This window comes from Manis pentadactyla, chromosome 10 (assembly GCF_030020395.1).
Source record: "Manis pentadactyla isolate mManPen7 chromosome 10, mManPen7.hap1, whole genome shotgun sequence".
NCBI classification, from domain to species: domain Eukaryota; kingdom Metazoa; phylum Chordata; class Mammalia; order Pholidota; family Manidae; genus Manis; species Manis pentadactyla.
This window is the reverse complement of record NC_080028.1, coordinates 127477031-127494176: the sequence shown is the minus strand read 5'-3', so window position 1 is coordinate 127494176 and position 17146 is coordinate 127477031. Positions and strand designations below refer to the sequence as shown.

At 47.4% G+C, this 17146-nt stretch overlaps 1 protein-coding gene across 1 annotated transcript; it reads right to left on the bottom strand.

Moving 5' to 3' along the window:
* Positions 1 to 1910: 1910 nt before the first annotated feature.
* Positions 1911 to 14576, bottom strand: LOC130679223 (nuclear envelope pore membrane protein POM 121C-like). Its single transcript, XM_057487739.1, has 9 exons — positions 14422 to 14576; positions 11825 to 11996; positions 5616 to 5707; positions 4933 to 5006; positions 4335 to 4450; positions 4102 to 4207; positions 3680 to 3859; positions 2221 to 2360; positions 1911 to 2056 (listed from the first exon to the last, which is right to left on the bottom strand). Exons 2-9 carry the CDS (start codon positions 11879 to 11881, stop codon positions 2009 to 2011), a joined length of 813 nt encoding a protein of 270 aa, XP_057343722.1. The 5' UTR covers positions 11882 to 11996; positions 14422 to 14576; the 3' UTR covers positions 1911 to 2008.
* Positions 14577 to 17146: the final 2570 nt, after the last annotated feature.

Genomic DNA, 17146 nt, shown 5'->3' with positions numbered 1-17146 from the left:
ACCCTGGAGTGCTGCGTCCTGGCGGGGCTCGCTCCCGCCTCCCTGGCCCCTCCTTGGCAGGCCGGGCCCCAGAGTGCGCAGGACCGGACTCCCCAGGGTCGGAAGCTGCGGTTGGCACTGTGTTTTGAGGCGGCCGCCGAGGTCCCGGCGGACACAGCTCCGGGCTGCCCCGGGGCTATTACCCCGGAGACTCTGAGGGTAAGGGTGAGCCGGGCTGAGGGGGCCTGTGCTTGCCTCTGTGTGTGTGTCTGTGTGTGTGTGTGTGTGTATATGCATGTGCACATCAGTGTGTGTGCGAATACGTCTGTGCACAACAGAGAATTTGTGTGTGCTTGGAGTTGGGTACGCAAAGTCGCCTGTGTGTGCAAGGTCGGTCCCGCGTGGGAGGAGAGTCATGCATGGGTGTGCATGTGTGTGAGATAGCGCGCGTGTTCAATGTGGTGAAGACAGTGTGTGTATGTCAGGATGTCTTGGAGGAAAATGGCAGGGCGGGTGCGATGATACTTGGGGGGACCGGAGGGTCAGGACGCCTGTGGTGAGCTGTAGGGTGCGTGGGTGGTGAAGTGTGGGAGTGTGAGAATTGCGAATGTGTGTTTCATGAAGTGGCAGTGGGCAGTGCTTTGAGGGCCTCAGTGTGAAGGGGTGGGGACCAAGGAAAGTTCGGGGGTGCTGATTGCTCTTGGAGGGGTGAGTGTGGTCTGGAGCAGTTGGTAATGAACAGGGCAGGTGTTTAGGTTCTGGCCTGGAGTCATTTGGGGATCAGACGAGTCCCATCACTTTGAGAGGTGGGGAGATGCATGGGTGGGGCCAAGAGGGGCTGGTCCTGCCGCTTGCATGGGGAGCAGCGGGCAGGGTTCTCGCTTCTGCCTCACCAGTCACCTGTCACCCAGGCTCTGTGCTCACTGTGCCTGAGTGGCTCCTGTGGGCGCTCCTGCAAGAACATGGTGCAGAAGTACCAGCCTCCTGTCCGCGTCTACAAGTACCCATTCGAGCTGGTCATGGCGGTGAGTGACCCCGGTTCCCTGGCCCCACGTGACGGTTAGAGGGAGTCAGCTATGCCGCGAATGAGAGGGAGCCCCTCATTCCCCCAGATGAGAAGGGATTATTGAGCTGCTCCACTGACCCGCTAGGTCCAGTTTCTAGCCAATGACCCCCTCTGCCCAGCCACCCCACCTTTCACAAATCCTGGCTCACCGACCAACACACAGGGTCTTTTTTTGTCCTGTTGAAGCTTCCTGTTCTCTTATCTCACGCTTCTCTGACAGAAAACAAGGATAACAGGGGCCAAGCCTCTGTTGTCATTTGGGGCAATGATAATAATAATAATAATGACAATATTTATTCTGACGATGCTGACAGCGACCATTCACTGCTTGTTTGCCGCCCTGAATTTTTACATACGTTGTTTCACTTAATTCCCAGTAGTGCACATTATTCCCATTGTACCTCCACTACACTGAAGCTGGACCAGCAGAGGGGGTGGCCCCGAGGTCTGTGGCCAGGAAGCAGCAGAGCCCGGGCTCTCATCCACGCAGCGGGGACTCCAGAGCTGTGATTTTAAACCACAACACCCCAGGTCCTCCCGCTCGCACGCCCTCTTTCCCCTTTTAGGAGGTGGGCACCAGGAGGAGAGGGGCTCGGTGGGCAGGAAGGGTCTGGGAGCAGTCGCTCTCAGGGTGGATTTGGCCTGCGTGTAGGACATACTCAAGTCGGGCAGCCAAGCAGTGGGGTCCTAGAACTGGCTCCCAGCTCTCAGCCTCCTGGATGGGTGGTCTTTGCACAGTGGGGCAGGTGCTGGAGACAGGTGGACGTGTCTCTCCGTCGTGGTGACATCCCTCTGCCTCTTGGAGCTTTCCTTCCTTGGGAAAAACAGGGGCATTGCACGGGGTTGTGGTGGGGAGTGAATGAGATGGCTCCTGTGGGCGCTCCTGCAGGAACATGCTGCCTCTGGGTGAGGGGTCCGGGGTGGGGGCAAGGGGCATAGGCTACTTCCTGCCGACGTGGTTATCTATGCTGTACGCCTGCGTTTTCTGTCGGGCTCCCAGGCATCTTGATCCTGCACCAATGGAAAAAGACCTCATCAGGGCAGCTGCTACCAGAGACTGCTTCTCTGTGTGCCCTAAGCTATGGAGGGCCAGGCCAGCAGAACACTGGGTGCTTCAACAGGACTTCCCAGGCTGAGTTCCTTGGGAGGCAGGAGGCCCGGGAAGGTATTTTTACCTGGCTTTCCTGTGGTTTGGGAAAAGTCCTGCCAGAAACGGCTCCTCTCTGAGCTCTGCTGCCTATCTGCAAACCTCGGCGGCGCATGACTGCCAGTGAGGTCACTTCTTTCTTGCACCCAGAGGGGAAGGGACCGCACCCTGTTAGGCAGGAAAATAGATATGAGTGGGATGGAAAGAGAATAAGGCCAGGAAAAAGCCCACTAAAAAAGACCCAGAGTTAATCAGTTAAAGCTCAAAAAGCCATGAGCAACTTGGCCTGGAATGTTTCAATATTCCCCAGAGAAAGGAGGGCACCTCAGCAGAGCCCATGGCTTTACTGTGTTAATCAGACAGGCTCAGCTTATGTTTTTAACTTTACCTATATGCTGTTTTTTTTTCTCCTTTGGCCCTAAATCAAGTACTTTGCAATCTGCACAATTAATAATGGCAAGCAAGTCCAGCATAAACAACATAGTAACAGGCAGGAAGGATTCCATCTTAAAAATAAGATTGGGTCTTAATACCCAGGAAGTTAAGAAGATTCTTCACTTACTCTTTAGCAAACAGACAACTCAGCCCGCCTTTGGAGCCGGGCAGGCAGCCTTGATCTGCTCCCAGACCAAGAAACGCCGGGCTCCCAGGGAGAAATCAGAGCAGGAAGTTCCTTGTGTTAAGTTAGTTCTAAGTATTCAAAGACCACCTAACAGGCCTGCACCCCCAGCCCTTAGTCACATTCCTGAAGAATCCTTAAATAGGGGAACCCCAAAACTTTCAGGGTGCTCCTCTCTCTCTGAGGTCGCCTGCACTTTTTCTCTAAGTAACTTTAAATAAAACTTTTCCTCTGCTCACTACTGTGTGTCTGGCCTTCAATTCTTTGTCACGGCAGGGAGAAGCATGGAGGGAATGCACAATGCCTCCTCCCCAACAGTGCCACTGCGGCAGATTCTAGGAAGGACAGGAAACGTGAATTCTGGTATCTGAAATGTGATGGTATTGGTGCTCTAGAAGCCTTGCTGTGCCAGGGATTCCGGAGTCAGCAAATATGACTCATCTCCACCACAGGTTCGTCAAGTATTCATTCCTCAACATCAAGGAAGGGCTCTTTATTTCTACCCTTTACAGATCATAAGGCAGACAGCAGGGGGTAAACCTTGGCCTAGCAGGAGTTCCATGTGTGGACACTCGGGAAAACCCAATCCTCTGAACCCAAGCACGGCTCAGAGCAGCTAAGGAATGGGGCTGCAAGCCAACAGCCCTCTGACTCCCAAAACGAGGCTGCCTTCTCCAGCTTCAAGGGCGGCAGGCCCCTCCCTACAATCTGCGCCTGACGAGAGGGTTCTGAAGCCGCCAGGCCTGCACCAGCTCAGGTGTGCCAAGCCAGAGCAGGTTCAACCGTTTCAGTGACTGACTGGCATGCTGCGTTCACCTGAGCAGCGGCTGATGGCACTGTGTGCTCCCCAGAAAGCCCTCCCGCTCACCTGGGAAAGATGGTAGGCACAGGAAGTCTGCCAACTGCTCCAAGTGCCTCAGCAGCACGTGAGTCGCTGTGGCTGGGAGGGAGGCTGCGGGAGCAGCAGTCTCAGCAGCAGGCACGGTGACACTCAGAGGAGAAGGTGGAGGGGCAGGTGGGTCCCCATTCTCCGAGTTTGAAGCAGTTTCTAAGGAAGAAAGAAAAAGGCTTGTCCTCCCTGGCAGGGGAATTCTTTCCGGGGGCCTCGCAGAGCACGGGGAGGCCCGGGGACTCGGGGGAACTCGTGCACAAATGCTTCCTCTCAGTCTCAGAGCTCACTGTGCTCGGAGCCCACTGAGAACCCAAGAGGTGGATTTCTCAGAGGGGAAAGACCAAAAGGAAACCAAAGGGAACCGTCTCTGGAGTGTGAAATTAACCCATATTCCTCACCAGCCTCATCCTGGAAAATCCTCTTCAGCCACTTCTCCAACCGAGCTTTCTCCTCCCGGTGATACTCTTCGCGTGTGATCGGGCCAGCGAGCACGGGAGCTGGAGGCTACCAGGAGAAGAAGGGGAGGCCGAGCCAGTCAGAAGGCCGTGAAAGAAACCTGTGCCAACCCTGCCGTTCCTGAGACGCAGGGGAGCCAGGCTGGGGTGGGCAGGGGCGGCTGGACAGGCCGTACCGAGATCAGCGGGATCCCTCGCCTGGAGGGCACCAGGGGAAACCTGCGTCTGCGCAGCCGGGAGCTGCTGGGCGTAGGTGGAGAATCCCAGTTCTGCTTCCCAGATGTGGTTGTACCTGCAAATAAAGGATCAGACTTCCTTCCTTCCTCCTCTCTTCCAGAAATGGAGAGGTTTGTCTATCCGGCCTAGTTTGTAATACTGAACTGTCACTAGGTGTCTCTGGGATTCTATTTTCCATGGTTTGGGCTCTTGGATGCTGTTGGCAAGATTCTTTCTAATAGTCAAGACGACATGAGGTGGTAATTGCTCCAAATGCGTGCACACGGTTGCTTACTGGACAGAAATTGCCTGGACTGCTCAGATTCCCCCACCTAGGCTTACCTTACCCCGAACCCCCCAGGTGGCCTGGGTTATGCTCTACGAGTCTGGGCCACCTTTCTCCCTTACCAGGCCAGGAAGTCCGAAGGACAGGAACGTCTCTCTCTAACTACCAGGCCCCACACAAATCAAGGCTCAGTACGTGTGTCCAGTGGGTCGTGTCCCATGCGCCCTCCATACACACTACCGCCAACACATGCCACGCGTTCATCAACTTACCCTGTTCTCCCTGGGACTGCTTGTCTCCTACGGAGGGAGCTGAGGAGCCAGAATGAGGAGAAAGCTCCTCTCCTCTGTCGGAGGAAGACGCCCAAGTAAGTACTGGATAACTTCTCACACCCTCCTAACCACCGACTGGCCAAAGTCGAGAACAACCATGACTAAGATGCCAGTGGGTCAAGACAACAAATAAAATAAATCAAAGAAAATTCTAAAGCAATGAAGGGAGGGAGTTCAGAGAAGCCACAGAGACACCTTCGTCTTAAAACAAGTGCAAAACAATCTCCAGAACCTTACGTACAACCTGCCAAATTTCTCAGAGTTCCAGTCACACCTCTATCTCTAAGAAAGCGGCATTCTAGTCGGGCACCTGGAGGGTCAGCTGGGGTCTAGAATGTGAAGCCTGCCGCCCACTCCCATCAGTCACTCTGGTCACTCTGTCCCGTGTGGCCCTTCCCCTTACACCCCAGCCCCTCCACTGCAGCATGAGGGGGAGCAGAGGCCGGTGTGGTCACTGTGTGACGACTGCAAGAGACGAGAGCGATTCAGGGCGGCACCGTCGCCGCCCTTCAGATGTGACCCGCTTTGATTCTCCAAGTCGGAGTCTCAGATGGCCTAAGAGCCGAGTGAATTCCCCTCCTCTCCTGCCCTCTCATTAATCCACACAGCAAATCACCGGTTACCTCGTTTTCCTTGGCGGTCTCTCTGCTGTCTGCAGGCAGCACGAGGAGGGGCTGGAGGAGGGTGACGAGCTGGGACGTCTTCTCTTCCAGAGCTAAAAGCCAAACACAAGTCACGTGACTGACCCTATGTAATAACTTAGGGGCCGACCGTCAACATGATTCTGTGGCTCTAATCCATCACTGTATATAAAGTCTCCTTTCCACGTTACTCAAAAACATTTCTTTGTGAAGAGGGGCTTCTGGAAAGTGAGCCAGTTGCCAGTATCAACTATGGGGAATGAAGTCGGAAAAAGTAATGGAATGCCAATAAATGGCAGAGCAATGAGCGTCCTTTCTGCGTGTCCTGAAGAATGGAGCGTCATACTCAGTGACGGCGGAGAGCAGGCTCTGACGCACACAAGGCCACTCGGTACTCGTCCACGGAAAGGATAAAGGGACACTCAGGGACTGTTCCCGTGAAGACAAGCCAGTAAGCTAGTTTAGTCTTGCTTCCATTGAATTTTCAGTTTTATTTTATTTAAATTTAAAAATATGCTATTGTGACGCTTGTGACTTTTGCAACATCTATGGCATTTACTGTCACATGATAATTATCCCTACAGCCATCCATCCATGACCAGCCAGGGTTGAGGAGAATCCAGTTCAACAATTAGGGGAAAAGTGCTTTCTCTGTACCTCACAGACTGTGCATACACACACCACACAGACGTGATAAAAGATTTACATTTAGAAGTGTAACAGACAAAAGGACTATAACAAAACAGACAAGCTGTTAGATAAGGTTGGGTAGGGAGGGACTGTACGAGAACCTTTCTCTCTAAAAATATTGTCACATGGGAAAGAGACTTTACTGTACACCCTTTGTGCCATTTGAGATTTCAACCATACTGATGTTTCCATAAAGTATAAATAAAATAGGAAACCAAAACACCCCGAAACAAAAACAAAACCATAAGCAACATTAAAAGGCACATCTTTTCCATTAAACTGATGAATTCATATCCGTACCAAGTAAAAATGGAGTCTCGCAATTCCATGTGAATATCATGAACGTGTCCAGGGGAAAGCGGGCAAGGAACACGCAGCAAGGCAACTCCCAGAAGCAGCCTGTGTCTCTGGCAGGTAGCTCAGCACTGGAATCCCATTTTTATTTGCCTAGTTCCTACTTCATAAGGACGCTATACCTTCAGACTCCACAAAGAATCTCAAGATAAGTATGACGGTTCCATCGTCAAGAAATTTATAATCTGGAAAAGAGACAGGGCAGGACACAAAATGATGACAGCAATGAAAGATAAAGAAGGTCTGTGCCCAGGAGCCTAGGAAGAGACCATGCGGAGTTCAGTTAGAGGAATCGGGGGGTGAAGGGGGCATTCGAGATGGTCCTTCATGATTTGGCTTAAAAAAAAAACCACACTTGAAGAAAGGCAAACTTTATAGGCTTGCAGCGGGACGGGCACGTCATTCCAGACAGAGAGCAGAACAAGGAAAGGTAAGGAAGCAGGAAAGTATCAGTATTAGGTGCTCTTAGGAGGCATTTTGGTTTGCCTTAATTATGGGTGTATATAAAGGGATAAGAAGTTAGAAATGCAAGCTTGAGGTTTGGCAATTTAAGGCCATTGCAAATATTTCTGCTTTGGAAAACAGTAGGTCCTGTTAAGACAAATGGAGACACCAATGACACACATGGAGAGGTCAGAGGACTGTTCACTTTCTCTGTTACATCAACAGTACTACTTTAATGCTGGTAGTAATTTACATAATCAATCCCAGTTTAATGTTGGTAATTATTTACGATGGCAGCGCTAGAACTTCTAATTTGCACAGCTAGGATTTGGGTATTTACTAGTGTTCCTCTGGAAAAATTAAATCAAGTCAAGTAGCTATGGAACCAGTCGCTCCAAACATGAGGGCTGCCACCTGGGCTGATCGCACTGCATTCAGTATTCACCGCCCGTTCTTCCAACGACGCATCGGGGAAAGAAGGTTCACGTATAGTCTCTGCTTCCTGAGACCTGCTTCTGAGAACTTACATTTTCAAACATCTCACACCCATAGGGGGCTGCTAACTACTCACAACAGAATATCCAACAACTGTCAGTGCCAGTGAGTGTACATCCTGCCTTAGGTCACAGGCTCCACCGGTAATGGGAACTTTACAACAAAATGTGGCAAAGGCCTAGTACAGTGTTCTAGACCCACCACCTGCTGAGGGCACGCAGCAAATGCTGAAGACGATGAGGAGCGGGTCTGTTTGGAGGCATGGTGGCACGAAAGAGCTCTAAAGCCGTGAGACGCGGTGGGGACAAGACAGAGAAGAGAAGCCCAGAGACGAGCCTGCCTTCAGGTCTGCATTCCCCCAGGTGACTGCCATTTCCACCAGGGAAAGCTGCAGTGGGGAGGCTGCGAGCAGCTGTCCCCAGCCTCACAGGGCTGAAGAGACAAAAACCAGAATCAGAGCTTTCCAAAGTGGAGGGGTCCTAACAAAACCTCTGGTTGGGATCGCACAGGGTACACGAGAAGATAGGAGGCAGTCAGAAATAAACCAGCCCCCCAAGAACGGGCAACTCAGAATCCATGTCAAGCCCAAGTAGGCAGAGGAATCTGCTCCCTCCCTGGCTGCCTGCCAGAGGCAAAAGGAAAACCTCTCTGGAGAAAGACACCACCATTCAGAGCTTCAAGTCAGTGCTACTTTGTTTTGCTTTTTTCACTGCCTGACAGAGAAACAAAACAACACATAAAATCAGGCATGTAAGATAATATTTGACCAATAACCAGGTGGACAGAGCACACAAGATTCAAATATTGGAGTTGTCAAGACTTTAGAGGGACGGTTTATTGTGATTTAAATGACAGTATGGAGATTCTAGGCAGAAACGGTAGCTATAAAAATGACTAACTGAAGTTAAGAATGCAACGATGAGTTAAAACAGCTGATTCCACAGAGCTGAGGGAAATCGGTGAACTAGAAAACTGAAGAACTGAAGGTTGGGAGACAAAATGATGGGAAACACACAGAGACACACATAGGATGCCGTGAAGACATCTAACATGTCCTAGAATAGTTACTAGACAGAGGTGAGAAAACAGGGCAGAACAGTATAAAAGATAATGGCTGAGAGCTTCTCAAAACCATCAAAGTCATCAAGCCACACAGTAAATTCCAAGCAAGAGAAACCACAATGGAGCACTTCAGAATAAAATTTCTCTTCAAGTGAAGGTGGAATACTTACCAAAACTGCACATGTGCTGGCACATAAAGCAAATGCAGATCATTTCAAGGATTGATGAAGACACCATGAAATTAAGCTAAAAGCCAGTAATTAAAAGATAACTAGAGAATTCCCAACCATTTAAAAGTTAAGCAGTGTACTTCTAAGTAACCCATGTGTCAAAGAAGAAATCACAATGGCAATTAGAAAATAGTTTTAACTGCATGAAAATGAAAAACGCTTTTATTTCAAAACTAGTGGGATGAAGCTAAAGTTGAATTCACAGTAACCTTCAAAACATACATGAGAAAAGAGAACAGGCTGAAACCGAGTGATCTAAGAATCCATACTTAAAGCCACAAAGGCAGCCTAGCAATTCAAACATGAAGAAAGGGAGAAGGAAATAGTACCTATAAGAACAGAAACTAAAGAAACAGAAAAACATAAGAGAATGGCTCCTAAAGTTGGTACTTTGACAATATGACTTTGGAAATGGAACTTCCTTACTCTAATAAAGGTATCTACAAGGAATGTCTATATTCAAATGTCACATGTAATACAAAACTGGAAAGTGCTCCCTCTGAGATTGGGAAAAACAAGACATAGGTGTTTGCTATCACTTCTGTTCAACATTGTACTGGAGATCTTAGCCAAGTGCAATAAGGTATAAACAAACAATAAAAGGATTGGAAAGAAAGGAGAAAAAAGTGTCATTATTGGAGACATGACATACATATAAAAATCCTAAAGAATGTACAGATAAATGTTCAGAGTTTAGCAAGTTTCCTGAATACAAAAATCAGTTGCATTTCTAACATCAGCAACAAATTTTCAATGTACTATTTATAAGAGCATCAAAAACATACACCTAGGAAAAATTTAATAAAAGATACAAAAAACCACTACACAGAGAAGTTGATGATGTAAATACATGAAGAATGTACGATGTTCATGGATTTTCAGATTCAATACTGTAAAAATATCAATTCTCTCCAAAATAACTGTTAGATTAAAGGCAATCCTAATCAATAGCTCAGCAAGTGGTTTTTGTTTTTGTTTTGGTTGAAACTGACACGTTGATTCTAAATTTATGTAGAAATGCACAGGGTCAGGATGCAAGAGCATTCAGAAGAGGAATGAGAGGAATGATAGTGTTGGATGACTTATTCTACTAGGTATCAAAACATAAAGACTGTACAGCATAGGGAAGAAAAAAAGATGGGCACAGGCAGAAAAACAGAGCAGCGGAACAGGACAGAATCTAGAGCGGATCCACGTACACGTGGGCATTTAAATTGCAACTGTGGGATTACTATAGAAATTAAGCATAGAAATCAAACGTATAATCATATATGACTTGGTTATTTTTCCTGTAATTCCTGATAAGTGATCAAGAACAGAACAAACAAGACCAAGACAGTTTCTGTGCCCTAATCCCCTCTGCTATTGTTTCAATACCACCTAAGACATCGCGCCCCAGGGGACCGGAGCCTGCTGAGGATGCAGTTTCCAGTTAGTTAATGACGGTCTAGTAAGTCCCCCCCACAGGATTCTACTGTTGTGAACACGTATGTGCTCAATACGAAGGGGGCCCTCTCAGCACCACTCTTGCGCTGTTAGGCCTCGAGTCCCCTGGCTGGTCCTTTCAGGTCTCCAGTAACTCATCGTGTCTCCCCCCTTATCTGTGGGTCGGAAGCAGGGAGGGACCGACATGCAACAAAGCCGATACTGTGAGCAATAGGGAAAGGGTGACCCATTCTTTCGGTGAATGTTACAGAATCAAACGGATATTACATGGGAAAATATTAAGACTGATCTTGACCTCATACCATGTAAAAAAAAGTTTTTCAGGTGAGGATCCAAATGTGAAAGGAAAAATAATAAAGTTCCTAGAAAGGAGTATTAGAGAGGATCATCACGGCCCTTGGCAGGCACAGATTTCCTAAACAGCACACAAAAGACACTAACCACAAGTGAAATGACTGAAAGAGAATGAAACGGGGGACGCTTACTTATAGCAACATATATCATTCAGAAAGTTTGCATCTAGAACATATAAGGAACTTGTATACATCAGTAAGAAAAAGATAGAGAACCTAATAGAAAAGTCAAGAAACTTGCACAGACACTTCATAGAAAAGGATGTACAAATGGCCAATGAACTCATATTTTTCACTCATTAGTAATGAGGAAGATGCAAATTAAAACTACAATGAAATACTACTTCACACCCACTGAAATGGGTCATTAAAGAGACTGGCAACAGCAGGTGTCAGTGAGGATGCGTAACCCAAGGAACAAAATCTCCCCTGCTCTGGTAGGAGTATTAACTGAAACATCACTTTCTACAATTGGTCAAATTACTAAGACCGAACATTCACGTACTTGATATATGTGCACCAAAAGACTAATACAAGAATGTCTATAGCAGCATTACGCATAGTGGCTCCAAACTGGAAACCCAAACGTCCGGTGGTAGAATGGTTAAGCTGTGATATACCCTACAGTTTAAGAGAATTCACAACGAGAATGAGAGACCCTCTGTTACCTGCAACAGCATGGCTGAATCTCACAAGTAAAATGCTGAGTTAAGGAACCCACGCATAAAAGAAAGCATATTCTGTTCCCATTGACATAAGGTTCAGAAACATGGAAAACTATATGTGGTGCTAATAATCAGGAAAGAAGAGAGGGAAGGAGTAGTGACTGAGAGTGGGTATGAGAGGGGCTCGGGGACGTTGAAATTGATTAATTAATTTTGCCTGGGTGGAGGTTCCATGGAATGGTTGCGCTTATGACACCTGTTTTCCTGCACATTCTCTAATTTTAAAAAGGCCATTAAAGAGAGTTTATATGACACACAATGCATGCAAAATATAATGATAAAAAGCACATATCTGATGATCCCACTTGCGTAAAACAGCTCCGCAAGTCTGTATTATAATCAACGAATAAATGCAAAGAACCCACTTCTTCCACAGCACCAGGTGAATGTACCTGAGAGATGCCTCCAGTCGAGCTATCGGAACGCGTAATGGCATTGCGGCTGGACATACGGATGCCACATGTGCACGTGCCCTCCAAGAAGCTCACAGCATAGGTGGAGGGTCTCTTATCCAAGTGGCCATCTGAGCTCTGGGAACTGAGGCCACTCTTCGGAGGCCCAGGCCTAAAAGGGAAATAAAAGGGAAAAACACAGGTGTGCTACTCAAAGGCAGCAACATTGTTTTTAGGCTTCATCCCATGGTCACAAAATCGTTCTAATGTAATGAAAAAGGATAATGTTGTTAATCTTACTGTTAATTCAGCTACACGTGTCTCACAAAGTCAGAAAGGGAAAGCTCAGTATTTAAAAAATTAAACGTATGATCCTCCTTATGTATATTCTAGGAAACGCACACAAATCTACAGTGAAAGAATGGGGAACAACGGATGCCTGGCAGCAGGGGCAGGGCGAGAGGGAGGTTTTAAGGCTCCACCGAGGGGCACGGGGAAACTTCTGGCAGGAATGGTGATGTTCAGTATCTTGACTGTGGTGATGGTTTCATGGGTGTGATATTTTGACAACATAGTTATTGCAGCAAGTTCCTCAAAATGTTCCTCTCTGGAAATCTTCTGCATCCGTGGATGTTTTGTTGCCCTTGTCTAGCTTGGATTAATACTTAGTCTATAGGCAGGGACCTGATCATCTACATTTGCCCTCTTACAGCACTAAATTATGTTTTCTACCTTTACCTTGCATCTACCTACCTACCACTTGAGCATTTTATTAAAAAATAGTAATAATAAGGGAGAAATGTGGGATTCGCATTTAAATCAAGTATAAAAATCAAATGAATAATCATATCTGACTTGATTGTTTATAGTTCGTGATGCATGATCAAAACCAAAAGTTTCTGTGATATGACTGCCCTTGCACTGTTCACCATGTAAGAACTTATTCACGATGTAAGAACTTGTTCACCATGTAAGAACTTGTTCCTTGTGCTTCAGAAGATTGGAGACTGTTGAGAATTCCACTTGGGGTTGATTAATGATTGTGCATTGAGTCCCCTATGCAGAATTTTATTGTTGTTAACAACCATTTGATCAATAAATATGAGAGATGCCCTCTCAAAAATAAAAAAAAAGAATCACATTTAAAAACTCACATAAGTTTAATTGAAACTTTGATAGAGAAAATGAAAGGAATAAAATACACAGTTTTGCTATACTTGGGAATGAAGAAAAAAGAACCAAGAAATAGGTAATGAAATACAAGTCACAATTACTTAATAAATATTGTCTTATGCAATGATGTCTCTGAGAGGTAATTATAGCTCTGGACAAAAAAACCTAAGTGATAGAACAATGCATATCTTATATTGAAAAATTAAAATATGTATATAAGTTTAAAACATTTCTATCTATTGAGAGCCAGTAAATCACAGAGATGAAAAGGAAAAATATATAACTAAACAAAGCCCCAACAACTGTGGAACCAACTGAAATAAAGCATAAGCTGTTTACTTTTAACCAGGAAAATATATGTAGGAAAAAATAAAAGTTCATTCACTCTTTTAAAAAATACAGAAAACTCTAGTAATCATTACTGCATTTATAAATAGCTTGAATTCACACCCCACGCTTCAGTCTCAGCCCTAACCAAGGTACCAACCTCTTAAATGAGGCGATAATTCCTTCCTCTGTGGCTTCTTGTCAGAATTAACTGAGATGAGGCATGTAAAATGTGTATCTTAGTGACTGGCATGTAATACAGGCTCAAAGATACATGTTTACTATTAACCTTTACATCATTCATATTCAGTTTTCTGCTTTAGGGAGGAAAAGCAAACACCTGAGCAGCCAAGATAAGAGAGGATGGGAATATCCAAAGCCTAGAGGTGGGGCATCAAAGGTCTCACTGCTGTTCGGTGGGCTACGTGCCCACGTTCTGGACCTGCTAACAGGCTCCTGTTTCTTCAACACTGTTCTTTGGAACAGCAGCTAACTCTCTGGCAACGCTCTTTGGATCTGTGTTAATAGCTTTTCTGATCTCACTTTCAAAAGCAAAAGTTAATTTTTAAAATGAGTATTTGCTTTTCTGTGGACTTCTTTAGAGTAGTTACCTGAGAAATAGAAGATTTAGCAAGTTTTAGGTAGAGTGATGACTAAACACTGCTTTGTCAAAATAATACATCCATTTCCTTTTTTGTTGTTGCAGGGTGAATGAATAAAGCTCCTTAAAAGAAAAATTGAAACAAGGGTTTACTACTTAATTTTTTCAAAGAGTTTTTCTTAGGTCCTATGAAATATTGTTTAGTCAGTAACAGAAAAAGAATCACCCTCACTGATTAAAATAAAGGCTATCATTTATTTTAAAAAAATTGTTCCTCTCTGATTTCAGAGAGAAAGATGTTCCTACACTGATGGGCAGTGACTGCAATGGGGTCTGTGGGGGACACGATAACAGGGGGAATGTTGTAACCACATTGTTTTTTCATGTGAAACCTTCATAAGAGTGTTTATGAATAATACCTTAATAAAATAAATAGATTAAAAACAAAAAACAAAAAACCAAAGTCCTCGGTCTTGGGAGGGTCAGCGTGTCTTACCCGCAGGAAGGCCTCCAAGGGGACCGGAGGGAAGGAGGGCGGGCCCAGGGGGCCGGCGGGGCCGGTGGGCGGAGATTGGGGAGAAGTCTTCCCCCCCAGGTCGGTGAGGAGAAATCCCAGCAGCTTGATGAGAAGGGCTCCCACCACCTGTAAGAGAAGAGCCCCCACCAGCTGCGGGACAAGCCCTCCCACGACACGGCTCAGAAAACCTCCCATGGCGGGCGATCCGCGAGGTCTGTCCGGTGAGCGAGCGAGCGAGCGACCGGAGTCCGCGGCTTCCCCACCGGACTGACTCCCTCTGCCAGCGCGCCTGGGCCTGGGGCGAGGCGGGCGTTGTGCGCTGGCGGCGCGCGCTCCGGGTTCGCCGGGACACGGCGCGCGAAAGGGGTCTCGGGGCTCGCGGCCCGGTGCCCACCCCCCCCGCGGGGGTCAGCGCCTGGGACAAAAATCACACCCGCCCTTAGGCTGCCTTGAGCGCCTTGACCATGTCTTTTTTTTTTAAGTTTTCCAATATATTTATTGTAGAAACTTCACATATAAGTGGACCCATACAGTTCAAACGCATGTTGTTCAAGGGCCAACTGTTTGAATATTTTTTAGTATTTTAATGTATTTATTGACTTTTGGTGTACCTCCTTGATTTTTCTAAGAGGTTGTTCTGAGGATTACCGTATACATGCCTAATTGTGTACCACCTGCTTATGACCAGTATTTTATCACTTCAAGTAAATGCAGAAGCCTTACCGCCATTCAGATCCTTTCAGCCTCCCCCTCTTATGTCACGGCCGTTATGTGAATTACACCGACGAACACTGACAGCCTCACCCGATACTGTTGCCATTTCTGAAGACCAGCATTTGACTCAGGAGACCTAGGATCCGCCCTGAGAACGTGGGCGGCATCAGCCAATCAGCCAGCCCAGCCCTCAGAGAGCAGGCCGGGGGGGGGAGGGGGGGGGGGAAGACCACCTGCTGAGAGGACCATCTTCTGCCCTGGGCTCTCCACAATCACAGGCCAGTCCCGACCTAAACTTCCTCGTACACGGTCCCCACAGGTCTATGGGTTGTTCCCCTGGAGCACCCCGACTCACCCAGTAACACAGGGTTACTCCTGCCTCCTGTTTCCGGACTCCCGCCCCCTGGGGCCAGGCCACCTTGCCTCCCAACGGGTGGTGCTCCCTGTAACAAGAGCCCCTGCTGGATGATGGGCTCCCGATCGCCTCTGCTTCCTGCCGCTGCGCCGCCCACCCTAAGCTGCTGCGCTATTCTCTTTTCGCTGCAGCCTCACAAGGACCCGCTCGCTGCCTTGCTGGTGGACTTGACACCAACACATTCCGCTCTCTGGGAACAAGGGGCACGTTAAATAGCAAGGGAACTCCCTCTGCCGAGTGGCCTCCCGGCGGGGATGGTGCTGGGGCCGCCCGCCGCTGCCCTGCCCCTGCGGAGGCGCAGACTCTTCATAGGATGAAGGGACTTGGCCTGGGACAGGCGAGCATGGGTATGGGGGCAGAGGGCTCAAGCTGGCACTGTAATGGCAGTGGGCACTGACCGAGGGCGAACAGACTTTGCAGAGGGAGGCAGCTCCCTGGGGACACGGCCATGCCAGCGCCCTCCCACTGAGGCCGGGGTTCTCGTTTGCGGAGTCAAGAATGAGCTTAGCAGTCCAGGTAGGAGAGCCAGGAAGACTTACTGAGAGAGACGGTGAGAGGACAGACAGACCTCCTGGCTCGGGAGAGCCCGGGGGTGGGGGGGACAGGAGAGCCGGGGTGGTGCGTTGTCTAGGGGGTTTATAGGCGGTTGAGAGACAAAGAGCTGGGGATGCAGACCCACCAAATGGTCTCTAAATGTTTATGTTTAAGGAGACACTAGGTTTCTTATCGGGTTTCCAGACTATTTTGCAGAGTTTGCATAAGAAATTTACTGCTTTGATTCTTTCTCAGAACAGCAGTTTCTTGGTTTGGGAGCATATCAATCAAGGCTGCTTGTCTTGCTTTCAGGGTGAGCTGAGTTATTGTCTGTTTGTTAACTAGTAAATTAAGACTCTTACTTCTTAACTCCTTATGTTTAAGCTGGAATCCTTCCTGCCCTTCACTATGTTGTTTACGGCTGGGCCTGCCTGTTACATTAATTGCCCAGGTTATTTTTTCCTTGATTAGGGGCTGGAGGAGGAAAAGCAGCATCTGGGTAAAGTTAAAGATAAACTGGGCCTTTTAGCCGCTAAAGTAAATTTTACAACAGCCTCATTTAATTGATACAAACAAGACATGGGCTATGCTGAGGTATTTTCCTATCTGGGAGATATTCAATCATTCTAGGCTAAATTACTCCTGGCTTTTTAGTTTTAACTAACCTTCACTGAAGAATGGTTATATTCCTAGTTTGATATTTTACTTTAGAGAATTAATGTGACTCTGTCTTTGCTTAATTGTTTAATACGGAGTTTTGGTAGGGGCCTTCTTCCAGAGGCCCTCACCCTGCTCTGACTACACCCACGGTCCCCGTCTCACCACCAAGGGAGCAGACGGCCTCTTCTTACCTTGGGTGGGCTCCACCTGCCTGAAGACGGGGCTTCGAGCATTAGGTGGGAAGCATTTTCTAAGTTCTTCACAGAAAAAGGGCAGGAAGGAAATGCACCCCGACCTCTAATGACTGGATCACTGGGGAGTCTTTCCAAGTGTCTCACCTTCCCTTCCAAAAACTTAAGTGAAACCCAATCAATAGACGTT